The sequence below is a fragment of the Papio anubis genome, chromosome 13, assembly GCF_008728515.1.
Source record: "Papio anubis isolate 15944 chromosome 13, Panubis1.0, whole genome shotgun sequence".
Classification (NCBI taxonomy): domain Eukaryota; kingdom Metazoa; phylum Chordata; class Mammalia; order Primates; family Cercopithecidae; genus Papio; species Papio anubis.
This window is the reverse complement of record NC_044988.1, coordinates 78,250,902-78,267,492: the sequence shown is the minus strand read 5'-3', so window position 1 is coordinate 78,267,492 and position 16,591 is coordinate 78,250,902. Positions and strand designations below refer to the sequence as shown.

Below are 16,591 nucleotides of genomic sequence, written 5' to 3'. Positions count from 1 at the left end.
CTACTAAAAAATTTGAAAAAAAAAAAATTAGGCATAGCTCAGTCTCAGCTACCTGGGAGGCTGAGGTGAGATGATCACTTGAGCCCAAAGCTTCTTGAGCCCAGGAGCTGTGATCACACCACTGCACTCCAACCTGGGTGACGGAGTGAAACCCTGTCTTTAAAAAACAAGTCTTTCTTTCTTTCTATCTATCTATCTATCTATCTATCTATCTATCTATCTATCTATGAAGAAACAACATAGTATATGTGTATGTGTGTATAAAGAAAAAATATAGTGATATTGCAAAGTAATATAACTTTTAACATCATTTACATAATTATAAATTTAATATAAATTATATAACTTTATATTACATAATTAATATAACTTTTATTATAATATTAAAATTATTTGGGGCCGGACATGATGGCTCATGTCTGTAATCCTAGCACTTTGGGAGGCCAAGGTGGGTAGATCACTTGAGCTCAGGAGTTCAAGACCAGCCTGGGCAACATGGTGAAACCCTGTCTATACAAAAAAGTACAAAAATTAGCCAGGTGTGGTGTCATGTTCCCTGTAGTCCCAGCTACTCAAGAGGCTGAGGTGGGAGGATGGCTTGAGCCCAGAGGCAGAGGTTGCAGTGAGCCGAGATAGCACCAGTACACTCCAGCCTGGGCAGCAGAGTGAGACCTTGTCTCAAAAAAACAAAACAAAAAAACAAAAACAAACTGTAAAGGCAAATATTTTTCTGTATTTCTAATATGTGGACTTACTGTAAAGGAGCAGCAATATAACTTCTATCTGAAAGGATGGTAATAGACTGTGCTTTATATCTGTATCACTTAAGGTAGTTTAGGCTGTACATAACCAAAAACTAAACAAAAAAACCCATCATCAACAAGACTCAAAGTAACAGTGACTTAACCTAGTAGTTTATTTCTTGCTTGTGTAAAAGAAGGTAGGCCATCCAGGGCTTGAGTGACTGTTGCATAAACATCTGGTCCCAGCCTCTCTTCATCCTGATATACTGTCAGCCTTGGTGCGAGGCCTTTTTGTCTTATATGGATGCTTGAGCTTATGTTCATTGATAAATTCTGACCTGGCCATTTGGCTGCCAGCATAGATGTGAATTTAACCAGGTGATTTATCCCAGCTCAGACATGTAAATTATGTAGCAAAAGCAAGCTAGCTACTACAGTCCTGAGGTAGACATTTCATGTATGCAGCAGCCAGGCATGGTGCTCAGCCACCATCATCCAGCCCAGATATTACCTGCCAATAACATTATTTGCTTAGCTTGTTTAATGTGTGTCAGAAACAGTAGAAGTACAAGGTCACTTGATTGAAAGACCTACCCCATTTTTCCTGCACTGAACCACATCCCTTAGAGCTTGGACTCTGTTAGATTACAATTTCTATTTTGTAATAAAATGTATCCACTTAGCATTTCATCTTTGATCTCTTAGTGTTTTTTCTCTTTAACATCAATCATCATATCCACTTGGAGCCAGTAACAAGGTGGAAGAGCTGAAGAAGATTGCTCTTCTCTTTTAAGGAACTGCCCAGAAGTTGCACGTCTACTTAAATCTCATTGACCAAAGTATAGTCACATGGTCATGTGTAGTTTCAAGGGAAATAGTCCTTTGGACAATGGATCCAGCAAAAAAATGGAGTTCTTGTTGATAAAGAAAGAGCAACAACTAGCAGACTTTGAAACAATACTCAATGAAAATCTTAAGAAAAAATAGTGACTGTATAATCTTATTAGGGCTCCAAAAGATTGTAAAACTAGGATACTGTTTTATGGTAATCAACTGATCATTCCGTCTTTTTTTCTTTTAGGACTTTCCGTGACATTTCTGAAGATCTGAAATCTTCAGTAGGTTGATATGGTTTCCTCTGCAGTGATTTTTCTAGGAAGTTCAAATTTGACAGTAAGTTAAGCTCAGCTGTGGCCTTCTGCCCTTTCAGCTGTGCCTAGCAAGCAGAACCCAGGAAAGAAGCAGAAACCTCCTGGCCTTACATACAGAATGCCTGGACAAGAGAGAACTTGCTGCGGGATGCTTTGTATTTTAAAACACAGCTTGAGAGTTCAGAATTGGTAGTTTGCTCACTTAACTGTTGTTAAGATGGCTTGAAAAGTTTCATTTTATACACTGGTACCCTGGCTTGAAATTTTTCCACTTTGGTTATCTATATTACTATATTATATATTTATAAAGTTATTTTAAGAACTCTAAACTACCTGCTGTTAAAAGAATATATGGTGTAATTTTTTCCTGGTTTAAGAAATCTGTTGTTAAACTTTTCTAAGTCAGTCACTTTTCAAGGAAGAGGGCTTTCACTTTTGAGTGTGTAGTTGAGTGAGCAGGAAAAATGAATCTTCTGCGCTTCTCCCACAATGTATTATACGTTCTTTAAGAAAGAATAAATCATAAGTATAAGGGTGGGGTGGCTTATTTGATGTTCAGTTTTGTGTTGTATCCTTGGGAGATACAAAGATTGAAGCTCTTCCTCCTCTTCCTTTTCTCTTAACGCTCCTTTACACTATTGCCAAATTATAAAACTTGGCTGACCACGTTGAAGTGAAATACTTATTAAGCTGCTATGAATGGTAACAGTATGATAAAATTCATGCTGTTGTTAGGTTTTCTCCTTCCAAGTGTTTGAAGTGAAAAATCTCAGGTGTAGCAATACTTTGATTTGTTAAATGTATCCGTTTCATTATTTGGAACTCTGCCAATAAGTTAGTTTTCAGCAGAATTTTATATTTATGTAGTATTTTCCCATCTTTTAGCACAGTGCCTTGCACATGACTCTAAATGAATGCTTGTTGAATTGAATTGCAACTTTAAAAATATCTCAGATATCACAATAACCAGCATAGTGCTTTACATTTTTACAAAGTCCTTTTGCACATACTATTTCACAAGTACATCACATCAGCTTTCATATAGCTTTATATTATTTTACATCAGTTTTACACTGATGGAGAAGCTAAAGTTCAGAAAAGTGACCAACTCAAAGTTGTAAAGTTAGTAGGATTTGGCCTCAGATCTTTGACTCCGTTGTCTGCAGATTCTGCTGTACTAGTGTTCCTTCTAAATACTGTATGCAGTTTTCCCAGTGTTACGAGACAGGTGTTGCTATCCATTTGTTGTGAATGAAGACTTGTCCTATAGTATATGACAGGGCTGAGAGTGGACTGTAGTTCTTAGCTGAACCCTTTCTACTGTTTAAAACAGTCATCAGGCCTATCCTCTGCTCCCAGGAGAATGTGAAAAAGAACAGGGTTCTCTGCCAGGCTGTAGGTGGTGGCTCACATCTGTAATCCCAGCACTTTGGAAGGCCGAGGTGGGTGGATTGCTTGAGCCCAGGGGTTTGAGATCAGCCTAGGCAACATGGCGAAACCCCATCTCTACAAAAAATTAAAAAAATTACCTGGGCACGGTAGTGTGCCTATAGTCCGAGCTACTCAGGAGGCTGATGTATGAGGATCACCTGAGCCCAGGAGGTTGAGGCTGCAGTGAGCCAAGATGGCACCACTGCACTCTAGCCTGGGTGAGAGAGTGAGACACTGTCCCAAGGAAAAAAAAAAGTGGGGGTAGTTCTTAAGTGTTGAAGATTTCCTTTTTGGAAAGTATTTAAAGGTAGAAATATTAATAATTTGTCCTAAAACATCTCCCTAAGAAGTTACTGATAATTATGATCAGCTTAAATTTATTCGTACACTGCTGAAGAAAAATGTTATTTAGAAAAGGCCACTATGAGATCTTCTGTTTGTATGGAGTAGACTGCATACAGATCTCTTTATTTCTATTATGAATGCTTTAGCGATTATAATCAGCTGTTTCACTGAGTATTAGATTTGGTCACTAAGTAACTCATGCTCTTCTTTAGTCAATCATTCATTCACTAAAACATTTCTTGAGAGTTTGCTAAACTCTAGGTTCCGTGCCAGGCACTGTACAGCGTGATGGAGGTCACTCATAAGAAGGCCTCTTGGCCGGGCGCGGTGGCTGAAGCCTGTAATCCCAGCACTTTGGGAGGCCGAGATGGGCGGATCACGAGGTCAGGAGATCGAGACCATCCTGGCTAACACGGTGAAACCCTGTCTCTACTAAAATACAGGCCAATCCAGCTGGGCGAGGTGGCGGGCACTGTAGTCCCAGCTACTCGAGGCTGTAAGGCAGGAGAATGGTGGTGAACCCGGGAGGCGAGCCTGCAGTGAGCTGGAGATCCCGCCACTGCACCCCAGCCTGGGCGACAGATGAGACTCACCAAAAAAAAAAAAAAAAAAAAAAGCCTCTTGCTCTTAGCCAGATCATATGTAATATAAAATTTTTTTTTTTTGCATTAAAAGGCTAAAAAATCATTAATTTTTGTTCATTATGCACTGGTTAGTGTATAGTTGTAATTAGTACATATTCATCAGAGACAAATATATACAATGAGTTACTATACATATACAAAGTGATTTTAGCTGTATAAAGTGATATTGCAAAAAACTAGAGCTAACGTTTCTTGCTGGGATAATTATTAGCATAAATATAAGGTTCTTAGAGGTCTTTAAGATAACAGTTTAGAGCTACCAAAATTAGCAGCAGTGATGTAATACCACCCTGAAATACCAGGAGCAGAGGTGCCCCAGAGTGCTTCACAGCCATGATCAGGAAACTTGCACTGCCCCATTGCTACAGCAACAGCAGAAGGACTAGGAAGGTCCGCCAGCTGGGTAGGTCTTCTTGGAACCCTCCAAACCAGAAAGAAGCATCCCAGCACGATTCCTCAGATGCAATGAGGAAAGTTTACAGAATTTGAACAGGGCAACAGAGATCAAGTGGTACGAAAAGGTAGGAGTTTTAAGCTCAAGTCTCAAAGATAACCTGCCTTTACAATCTCAGTCAGAATTTGACCCAGAAAGAGGAAGTTTCTTCGGAAACAGACGGTACATTGATGAAGTAGAAGTCACTTCAGTAAAAACTGAGTCCAGAAATTGGTCATAATATCTTGCATTTTATAGATTTATTAAAGATTAGTTGCAAGTTCACATTCGCTATTCAGTTGTAAACCGAATGGATGGGAAGGGAGAAAATACAAGCTCTCCACACAGGTATGTGCCTCTCTTTTCTGAGAGAGAAGAAGGCATAGGATTTTCAGCATAAATTCCATGATATGTGAGTGCTGTTTGAGTTCTGAAGTGTTCCTATCAATGTCGGTTCCTGCAAGTGATCTCTAAGACCACCGTACATGCTGGTCTTAGTTATTGTTAAAATTGCAAGGTTTCTTCACACCCTCTTTGATAAGAAGTGGTTAGCTGGCAGAGCTTTCCCTTGACTTCTGAGACTAGTGTGGGTTGACCCATGACAGTGGGAAGAAATCCAACATGTTAGATGGAGACCCTGTAAGTAAACAAACTCTGTAGCCTTTGAGCTGCTTATTACAGTTAAAGGGCTATTAAATGGCTTGCAGAGGAGATCTTCTGGCTCACCTTGATCTTCACATGAACTCATTGTGACCTATCTGGATTTCCTAGGCCCTGTAGTTTCCATTTGGGTTATATTAGTGCCTCAGGAATGTGTCACTACTGGGCAAGAAATACTCAGAAATTCAGGCTGTGAGGGGTTAGAGGAAAGTAATTTAGGTGAGCTATCCAGAGCTTTCAACCTCAGGGTTTATAGGAAAAAAAACCCCAAAAACAAAAACCTTTAGGACTTCTCATACTCTAACCCTGACCTTGCAGTTTCCTCTGAGGGGCCTCCTAAGACCCTTACAAGAATATTATACTAGGACTTTGAATGTGCATTTCACAGTGGAAATAGCCTTTGGCTAGCATTACTTCCAAATGCTAGTTCCAGCTAAAAACGAGTACTTTTTATTAGTTTCTTGTCTTTCAACATTCTGCCATCAAAATATATTCATTTGATTAACTTACTGATTATTGGGAACCTGCAAAAAAACACACATGCTATCTGCAGCCACTGGTTATTTTTGATAGTTCAAGAGAAGTATAAATCAAGTTGTTCTGTCTGCTAGAGTCAGAAATTCTGTGCTAGAATGGGACTTCTAAAATTAGGTAGTCCTGTCACTTTCTAGAGAAACACACAAATTTATAGGTTTAAGTGACTTGTCTGACATACACATACAGCCAGTTAGTAACAGAATTCAGAGTAGAATAGAGTTCTTTTTTTTTTTTCTGTCTGTTGTTCTACTTCTCTTTCCTTTTCTTCATGGTCAAGCAGCTTTTGGCAAAATGTATTCCTTATAGCAGTAGTTCCAAGAGATGTTAATAGATGTAAGAGAAAAAAGTATGTGTGTGTTGGGGGTGGGGGATTGCATGGTCAATTAAAATGAAGGAATGCTGAGTTTGTTTCCTGTCTGTAGGACTTCTAAGAGTTTTGAACATGCTATTACACATTGTGAATTTATCAGAGGGGACAAACACTGTTTGACCTTAGATTGCACTCCCCTTCTTTATTCCTCAGAGCATCTCAAAGGACTACAGGGTCCTTTGGGAAACATGGCCCTTGATCAAATTTACAGCTGTTTGAGAAGACATCCTTAATGGAAATACTGAATGGCAGATCTATTACTGTGGTACCATGTAGTGTGTAATAAATCTTGAAGTCTAGAAAGCAAGCATATTTGCTGTTGAGAGCTATACTTAAGGTATAGAGATTCTTTTCCACCTATGGTGTGTAAAATCAGTATTTGTGTTTAATTTTGCAGGTTTTTCAAGGATTAACTAATGTGCAAATACAGTGGTGATATATTGATACTACATTTTAATAATGCTTTTGTATGGCACTTTATAGTTTTCAGACACCTTTTGTAACAGCCCTGTGAGACAGTACTATCCTTGTTGTAAAGTTGGGGGGGCTCTGGAGGCTCTGAAAAGTTTTTGGTGATATTCCCCTAAGTTTATACCACAAAATGATGGAGCCAGAATTTAGTTGCAGAACTTCTGACTCCAAGTCCAGAGTTCTTTACTAGACACCTGGTTTCTTACTAGCTTTTTGCTAGGTTTTTATTTCACAGTGAAAAGTATGGAAGCAAATCCCGATCATTTTGGCTTATTATCAAATACCATTTCTTTTTTATTGCAGAGACCCAGCAGATGTAACTCTCATTGTAGCCATCCCAAAGAAAACCCTTTGCCCTTTGCAGTGCCACTTATTTAGGTAACTGAAGTGTATTTCCAGTGCAATTTAATTTTGAACTAAGATTTGATATAGAGTTGTAATTGGCTTACATAACTCTTTGAAAATATATCATCCCCGGGTTCTCAGGCGAAGGAGGCAATTCAAAAGTAAAAAAGAATATTCGAATACAATAAATACTCTCTGTTCTCACACAAATGCTGTTTCTTAGCTTTAACTTGCTTTGACAACCTACTGATGTAACTTCTTTGTTAATGTGAAATATTTATATTTTGAAATAAAATTACTAGTGTTGAATGAATCAGGTGGTAAACTTAATCTCCTGTGTGTTGAAAAACTTGATCTTTTGTGAAGCCAAACTTCCATGAATCCATCCGTCTGTCTCTTAGGCCTTCTGTCTTGCCATTTCCTCCGGCACCATTTCGTACACTGAATTCTTATGAAATACTGTCAACTTCATAAGGGAAGGTGTGTCCGGGGAGTGGACACTGGGTGCCTTATAGAGGTCAAGGGCCCTCAGTGCACAGGGGAAGGTGGCCTTGTGATAGATAAGGAAGTGGTGAGATGGTTGGCTGAGAAGTAAGAATTGGAAGAAAAAGTTGGTTTAAGGACCTGTCCTTTTTGAATGAAGAAAAAGAAGCTGAAGCTTGGCTATCTTCAATACCAAAGACATCTGCGCAGCACTGGTAGGTGGATGAAGCTGAAGCGACAGGTTGAAGCACCGTGAAGCACCTTTCAGCGGTGCTTGGGAAAGAGCTTTCTGATGCCTCAGGTTGATGGTACCCAGCTCATCAATCTGGTCTTATGGAAGAAGAAATGATCCAGGCCAAGGTGTCCGAGTGGACTGGCCAGCCTCAGATTCTTTTTTACTCTGATAGGTTCTCACTGGCAGATATGGTAGTTGACAAAACATTTCTTCATGCTTCTCAGTCTGTTGCTTAAGTCTCCTCGCCACCCTGGCGAGATGGTGCCTGGAACCCTTGGAAGGGGTCTGAGACGAGATAGGGGCGGGGCCGTGCGGGGGCGGGACCTGGCTTAGGGGGCGGGGCTGCAGGGAGCCCACCCTAGGCTGTACTGCGGGGGTGGGGCCATACCGGGACGGCGGCGGGGACGCAGGGTTGGGGGCGGGGCCCTGGGGGCGGGGCCTCGGGCGGCGCGGGTGTCCTGTCGCCACCGCCGCGGGCGGTGGACTGACTGGCGGCGGGCTAGCAGTGGCGCGGAGTCCCGGCTGCGGGATAGACCGAGGGCCATGGCCGCCTCTCCCGGACCCGCCGGCGTTGGCGGCGCCGGAGCAGTCTACGGCTCCGGCCCTTTGGGCTTTGCCCTCGACTCGGGACTGGAGATCAAAACTCGCTCGGTGGAGCAGACGCTGCTCCCGCTGGTTTCTCAGGTAAAGTGGCGCCCGGCGCTGCCCCTCTTCTCCCTCCCACCGCGGCCCGCGATGGCGGCCGCCGCTCGCACGACCGGACGAGAGGCAGTCGCTGCCCCACTTTCCGCGCCCGCACTGCGGCGTTGTTGTCCGACTGCCTCTGTGGGGCTCCGGGACGGGCCTCGGCCCGGGCGGCGAGAAACTGGACAGTCTAAACTCCGGCGGCAGGGTTGAGTGGACTCGGCAGCAGGGGAGGCTGCGGGGCGCGGGTGCTGGCCCGGGCCTTTACCGCCAGTACCTGCCTCGGGTCTGCGGCTCCCGGGGGCCCCCGGCCGGACGAGGCGCCCTCCGCGGGGCTAGTGGTCGAGCCCAGCTCCAGAGGGAGAGAGGACCCCCGCGGGGCCCCCCGCTGGCACTTAGGGCTCTCCTCGTTAACCGACCCTGTCACCACTTCGCAGCCCGGTCCCGAGCCCGGCTCCTCCGCCTGGGATATTCCTCCCGGCCTCCCCGCCTAGCATGCGCTCCCCGATCCTTTGTCCCTCCCCGCTGTGGGTCAGGCTCCCATTCATCCCAGCCAGCCACCCTGCCCCTTCCCCTGAACTTGCTGCTGCTCACTTCTGCCCGCTTCTGTCCGGCCTCGTGGAAAAGTGACATGGAGACTGTCCGACAGTTAATCCAGATGCACACCGTTTTGCCAAGTCCCGTTTGGGATGTGTGCGTTACTGTATTTGCCAATCAGCTAACCGACGCCCTGAGTTTTAGGAAAGTTTTTGTTTCTCCGAGCTGGGTTATATGCAGCTTCAGGGCTAGAATTCCTCACTTAGGTCTGTGGTAGGATGCCAAGCACTGTGGGGAGTGAATTCTGTGCCTTCGGGAGCGCGTTGGCGATGTGTGACTCACATCTAGGTTGTAACCGCTTCGTGACTCACACTAGGATTACCAAGATTTTAGAGATAGAAGAAATCTTAAAGATTATCCAACTTTAAAAATTCTTTCTTGTAGCATCCTTAACACCTGGCCGCCGGTACCTTGCTTAAACATGTTCAGTGAAGGGGAGCCTGTAGCTGTTGCATAGAATTCTCAATGCTATTATCTCTTCTCCAGCCCAGCCCTGCAAATATTTGAAAACAGCAGTCACACATGTCACTGGATTCCTGTTATGCTGGTTAAATAAACATCCCTATTTTCTTCACCTTCGCATGGCTAACACAGCAGTGATGAATATACCTGACACTCTCCCCCTCTTTTCCTGTGTCTCATAGAGGCTCTGACCAGTGGGAAGGGTCGCTGGGATCCCTCAGTAATGTCAGATCCACCCCTCTTCCCCATCTCCACTAGCACAAACACAACCAAAATGAGAAATATTGGAGCAGTTTTAAGAGGCATTAATTCTCATTCTCATTAATTCTCATAACAATCATGTGAGGTAGGTATATATTCTCGTGGTTCGGGCGAGGAAACTGAGGAATAGTGAGGTTAAATAATGTGTCATTAGGGCTTTCAATAAGTGCCAAACTGGGATTTGAATCCAGGTACCCTGACTCCAGACGGTTCTCTTTGCTACACCGTATGCTGTGTCCTCTCTAGAGATTAGAAGCAGTAATGAGGTCCTTAGAAAAAGATAGTACACAGTGGAAAAACAAGCTAGAAAGTCATAATCTGGAGAAATGGCAACTTTTCACAGTATCACTGCTAAAAATGTATCAGTCTTACAGTTCTGCATTGTGTAATTCTGGGGTACAAGAAGCCAGAGAAGAGTAGGAAAGCAGAGGAAGAAAAGTATAAATCACTGCTGAGAGTTAGAGGTCAATGCCAAAGGGGAAGAATGCCTGCCTTTTTTTTTTTTTTCCCTGTTAAAGCCTTGTTCAGGGTCACAGCTGAGGTTTTGCATCTCACACATTGTGTATCTACAGCTACGTCTCTACCACAACACCATAACTGATATTCTTCATAATTGGCTGTCCTTAACAAGAAAAAGTTAAAATCAAGAAGTGTATTAAGCATGGCCAGAATACTCGGTTAACAAAGCAGGGAAGTACAATTTAGAATGATTTTAAAGTTTCAGTGTTAGGCGATTAAAACAGCAGTTCTCCAGAAAACTCATATGTCTGAAAATCTCATTCTCTGAGAATGCTGTATTATTACCCAACTCATGTTTCAGCATCTCATCCACAAGGATATTTTAAGCATTTTAAGCATGCATTTATTGTGTGCTTATTTGTTGCTGTTTTTTGAGGGGCTTATATTCTAGTTGGTAGATAGGTCATGTATAGAAGAGCACATGCAAAATGTCAAATGAACATCATCAATGGTACATATTCTAAAGGCTCAGAGAAGGCATGAATGAGTCAGCAGCAATGTCATGGAGGAGGCAGGGTTTTGAGGTAAACAGGTAGGACTGGCACTATACAGTTTAACGTAGATAGTTTCTATTCTGGTATCATCTAGCTTCTTCTGACTCGCCAAGTGAAAAGTCCTGGGTTACTGGCCTTATTCTAAAAATGCAAGATTATATCAATATTAGAAAAATGTGTACAGTTTTTTTGCATTCACAAATTAGAAAAGATATATTTTCATAACAATGATGCAGAAAAAGCATTCAACTAAATTCAACTTCTAATAATGATAAGAAGCATTTAGGAAACTAGTATTAGGAAAAAATGTCCTAAACCTGATAGAGTATCTACAGAAAACTTTTAGTTAACATCATAGCCACAGTCAAATTTAAAATAAACATTTCCTTTAAAGCCAGAAACCAGAGTGATATGCCTGCTATCACAGATTCTATTCAACACTGCACTGGAAATTCTAGCCAGTGTAATAAGACAAGGAGAAGAAATAAAAGAAATAAATATAGGAAAGGAAAAACCAAAAATCTCAATGTGATATAATAACCTACATAGAAAACTCAAAAGAGTCTACAAGTAAATTATAAAAATTAGGAGTGTTGGCAAGTTCACTGAATGTAGGACACTAAAATCAATTGCATTTTTCTACGTTGATAACAAACAAGGCACAGGCGCTCTGGCTGCTGCCGTAATCCCAGCTACTCTAGTCTCAGCTATTCAGGAGGCTAAAAAATGGGAGGATGGCTTGAGCCCAGCAGCGCAGGGCTACAGTTAGCTGTGATCATGCCACTGTGCTCCAGCCTGGCCAACAAGGACCCTGTCTTTAAAAAATAATTTTAAAATAATAAAAAATACATAGAAAAAGTAATTATTAAAAAATCCAGTTATATTAACAATAACAGCAAAATATGAGCTTCCTAAGAATATATCACTTTTGCTATATATATACAGAGATAGAGATCTTTCTCTATACATACATAGCAAAAGTGGTCAAACTTCATGGAGAAAATTTAAAAATTTTCCTGAAAGCCAACATGGTTCTAAATAAATGGGAGAAGAGTACTGTGTTTGAACCTAGGTTGACATATTATAGACGTATCAATTATCCCTTTTGATCAATTTAATGCAGTTTCCATGAAAATTTCAGCAAGATTTTTCAGCAGAACTTGATAAAAGTAATTCTGAAGTTTATATGAAAGCACAAAGGGCCAAGATTAGGCAGAAGAGAAACAAGGTGGATGGACTTGCTTTGCCAGATTTCAAGACTCATTATAAAACTATAGTAATTAAGACAATGTGGGTATCAGAACAGGGCTGAAAAACGTAGACCTATGAAACAGAATAGAAAACCCTAGAACAGATCCACACATATATGGAAACTTGGTAAATGACAATTGGCATTGCTGGTCAGTGGGGAAAGGAAGAACTTAAAAAAAATTAAGCTGGGACAATTGGATATCTAAATAGAAATATATGAAATTGGATCTCTGTCTTATACCAGTAAAAACATCAATTTCAGATGGATTAAAGACAATGTGAAAGGAAAAGCTCACAACACTTTTAGGAAAAAAAAAATAGGGCAATATCTTTTTTTTTTTTTTTTTTGAGACGGAGTCTTGCTCTGTTTCCCGGGCTGGAGTGCAGTGGCCGGATCTCAGCTCACTGCAAGCTCCGCCTCCCAGATTTACGCCATTCTCCTGCCTCAGCCTCCCGTGTAGCTGGGATGGGCAATATCTTCATTACCTTATGCTGGGAAAGGATTCGTTAGTATACCTCGAGTACAAACCTTAAGAAAAAAAATGGATAAATTTGACCTCTTTAAAATGAAGAACCTAGGCCAGGCGCAGTGGCTCACATCTGTAATCCCAGCACTTTGGGAGGCTGAGGTGGGTGGATCCCTTGAGTCCAGGATTTTGAGACCAGCCTGGGCAACATAGTAAAACCCAGTTTCTGCAAAATATACAAAAAATTAGCCGGGTGTGATGGTGTGCACCTGTGGTCCCAGCTACTCTGGAGGCTGAGGTGGGAGGATTGCTTGAGCTGGGGAGGTTAAGCCTGCTGTGAGCTGTGATCACAACACTGCATGAACCTCTGTTCATCAAAATGAAATAAGTCGTTAAGTGGGAGAATATGATTCCAACACAAATAACCAACAAATGATTTGTAGTACCTAGAATAAATAAAATACTCTAATGAATAAAAATAAAAAGATTAGCCTTTAAAAATCAGTTAAAAAATAATTTCACAGAAGAGGAAACAGATAAAAGATCTAAATAAATGGGAGAAGAGTACTGTGTTCGAGCCTAGGTTGACATATTATAGACATATCAGTTATCCCTATTGATCAATTTAATGCAATTTCCATGAAAATTTCAGCAAGATTTTTCAGTAGAACTTGATAAAAGCAATTCTCAAGTTTATATGAAAGCACAAAGGGCCAAGATTAGGCAGAAGAGAAACAAGGTGGATGGACTTGCTTTGCCATCCAGGCACCCTGCATCAAGCCCGGCTAATTTTTTTTGTTTGTTTGTATTTTTGTAGAGATGGGGTTTCACCATGTTAGCCAGACTGGTCTTGAACTCCTGACCTCAGGAGATCCGCCAGCCTTGCCCTCCCAAAGTGCTGGGATTACAGGTGTGAGCCACCACGCCCGGCTGATGGGTACAATTACTATTTCCATTTTCACAGGTGAGAACACAGAGTCGCAGAAAGGTTATATAACTTGCCACGTGGTCACATGGCAGAGCCAGAATTCAAACCCAGGCAGAATGATGTCCATGCCCTTAACTGCTGGGATATGCGTTGGTGTTTTGCACTTCTTGACACCCTTTGTTAGAACAGCTAAAAGATGTTCAACTTCATTAGAAATCAATGAACTACAAGCTAAAAAAATCCACAGTGAAATTAAGTGTTGGTGAGGGATGTGGACATGGTAGGAATATCCTTGTTACAACCATATTGAAAATGATTTGGTATAATCTATTATAATTGAAGGTGGGCATTACCTGTGGCCCAGCAATTCAATTCAACTCCTAAGTCAGTACCCCTAGAGAAACCCCTGCACGCCTATTAGAAAAATGGATTGGGGCCGGGAGTGGTGGCTCACACCTGTAATCCCAGCACTTTGGGAGGCTGAGGTGGGTGGATCACCTGAGGTCAGGAGTTCGAGACCAGCCTGGCCAACATGGGGAAACCCTGTCTCTACTAAAAATACAAAAATTAGCCGCGTGTGGTGGCGCATGCCTGTAATCCCAGCTACTTGGGAGGCTGGGGCAGGAGAATCGCTTGAACCTGGGAGTCTGAGGTTGCAGCGAGCCAAGATCATGCCACTGCACTCCAGCCTGGGCAACACAGTGAGACTGTATCTCAAAAAAAAAAAAAAAAAAAGAAAAGAAAAGAAAAGAAAAATGAGTTGGAATGTGGGTAGCATTTTTACTTGTGATGGCCCCAAACTGGACTTCCCAAATGTCTTTTAACAGTAGTATGTGTACATAAATTGTGCTATGTTCATATAATGATATACTCTGTCACTGAAATGAATAAACCACAACTATAATTATCAATGGGGATGAATCTCAAAAACATAATGTTGAATGAAAAAAAATGAAGATTCAAAACCAGATAAAACTAAACCAAATATCATTTAGGGTATACTGTATGTGCAGTAGTTATAATAAGGGAGTGATGAACACAAAATTGGGACAATGGTTTCTTTGGGGACAAGGGAGTGATAGGGACAAGGAGTAGCCACAGAGTACAGGGGCTGTCAGAGATACTGACATTGTTCTCTTAAGCTTGGTGGTGGCTGCACAGGTCTTTCTTTCATTTCTGTAAACTGCACACATATATGTTATATATACTCATATGTTTTATATTTTATAATTCAGACAGTTTCTTGAAAAGCCCTGGGCTAAGAACCAAGCATATTTTATGCAGAGCAACTCCCCACCTCCTTTAATAATCACTTTATTCTTCCTGTCAGAACTCCCACTCCCAGTCTTATAATGCTTTTATCCAAGGAAGGGAAGAAGGATATTTGCCACAGAGCTCCACCCTGATGTGGAATGTTATTCTAATCTTTTCCTGTCTATGATAGATTTCCTTTATTCACTATTTGTACAGACCCATTATATTTCTAAGGTAGCCTACCTCATTTTCCCATTACTCTTTGCATTGTCCTGGAAGCTTTTCAGGATTCTTGTTGCAGTAAGTCGTGGATGAAGAGAGTAGATAAGGTACCCTCTCTGCCCTTTGCTGATTTGTATAGGTGAATATATGCATGGTTTTTTTTTGTTTGTTTTTGTTTTTTTTTTTTGTGATGGAGTCTCACTCTGTCACCCAGGCTGGAGTGCAATGGCGGGATCTCGGCTCACTGCAACCTCTGCCTCCTGGGTTCAAGCAATTCTCCTGCCTCTGCCTCCCAAGTAGTTGGGATTACAGGCACCCATGCACCCTGCATCAAGCCCGGTTAATTTTTTTGTTTGTTTGTATTTTTGTAGAGATGGGGTTTCACCATGTTGGCCAGGCTGGTCTTGAACTCCTGACCTCAGGTGATCCACCAGCCTTAGCCTCCCAAACTGCTGGGATTACAGGCATGAGCCACCACGCCTGGCTGATGGGTACAATTACTATTTCCATTTTCATAGGTGAGAATACAGAGTCACAGAAAGGTTATATAACTTGCCACATGGTCACATGGCAGAGCCAGAATTCAAACCCAGGCAGAATGATGTCCATGCCCTTAACTGCTGGGATATGCTTTGGTGTTCTGCACTTCTTGATACCTTTTGTGAGAAGCTATCATGTAAACCCTAATTCTTATTCTTTTATTCCACAGCAGAGTTCTTCAGTACACCAGATCTTCTTTCTTCCCCAAGGGATGCCTTTTCTGCCCTCTTTTCTGGTTCATTTAGGCATTCTCTAGACGCTGGTGTCAGGGCAACTCCAAGTTATGACTCTTAATTTAGTATGCCTCCTATTTTGCAGAACTATAGCTAAGATTGTATTTAGCATACTATAATTTACAAAGCACTCTTGCTAGTTGTCTTTCCCTTGATCCTGGAAGGTAAGAGAGACAGTGTAGTGATTAAGAGTGTAGGTAGTTCCCCTGGCTTTGTGACCTGGGCAAATACTTAATCTCTTCAAATTTCAGATTTTTTATCTGTAAAATTAGGGTAATAATAGTATGTACCTATTAGATGCTGGAGAAGCAAGCATTAAAAGAATTGATACATGTAAAACACATAGGCCAGTGCCTGGTACTGTTGTGCTTAATAAATGTTAACTAGTCTTATTTTTCATATAATAAGGAAATTAAGGTTTAATCTCAATTTTGTAAAACTGTGTATTTAAGTATCTGTATATATAAATCAAGACTGGAAAGAATTATGCCAGAATTCTCAGAGGATAGTAGAATTATGTGTAATTGTTATTTCTTGAGGCTCTCCTGTATTTTCCATTTCTTTTTATAAACAATCAACATGTATAACTTATGAACCTACCTTTTAAAACATTTGAAACTAATTTTAGAACACAAGTAGACCTTAAATAAGGTATGTTACATATTGACCTAGTTCCTCTAAATAAAATTTTAAAGGTGTGCTATATTTGGATTAAACATTTCCCAGACTGCTTTCCAGTAAAAGGAAGGCAGCCACACCTAATTATGCACTGGGGAGGTGCTTCTTTTGGAACTGAACAATAGTTGATATTTTAGCCTAATTGCAGGATCT

At 41.4% G+C, this 16,591-nt stretch overlaps 2 protein-coding genes across 6 annotated transcripts in view; both read left to right on the top strand.

Annotated features, from left to right (window-relative positions):
* Positions 1-3,410, top strand: part of TMEM245 (transmembrane protein 245) — a 101,787-nt gene extending 98,377 nt beyond the window's left edge. For all 4 annotated transcript variants that reach the window (XM_017949661.1, XM_017949660.1, XM_021927290.1 and 1 more), the window contains one exon: positions 1,825-3,410. In XM_017949661.1, the coding sequence (XP_017805150.1) occupies positions 1,825-1,870 (46 nt within the window). In that variant the 3' untranslated portion in view covers positions 1,871-3,410. The remainder of the gene's footprint in view (positions 1-1,824) is intronic.
* Positions 3,411-8,243: 4,833 nt separating this feature from the next.
* The window catches only part of CTNNAL1 (catenin alpha like 1), a 72,546-nt gene continuing 64,198 nt past the window's right edge, over positions 8,244-16,591 (top strand). For both annotated transcript variants that reach the window (XM_003911393.3, XM_009188352.3), the window contains exon 1: positions 8,244-8,532. In XM_003911393.3, the coding sequence (XP_003911442.1) occupies positions 8,392-8,532 (141 nt within the window). In that variant the 5' untranslated portion in view covers positions 8,244-8,391. The remainder of the gene's footprint in view (positions 8,533-16,591) is intronic.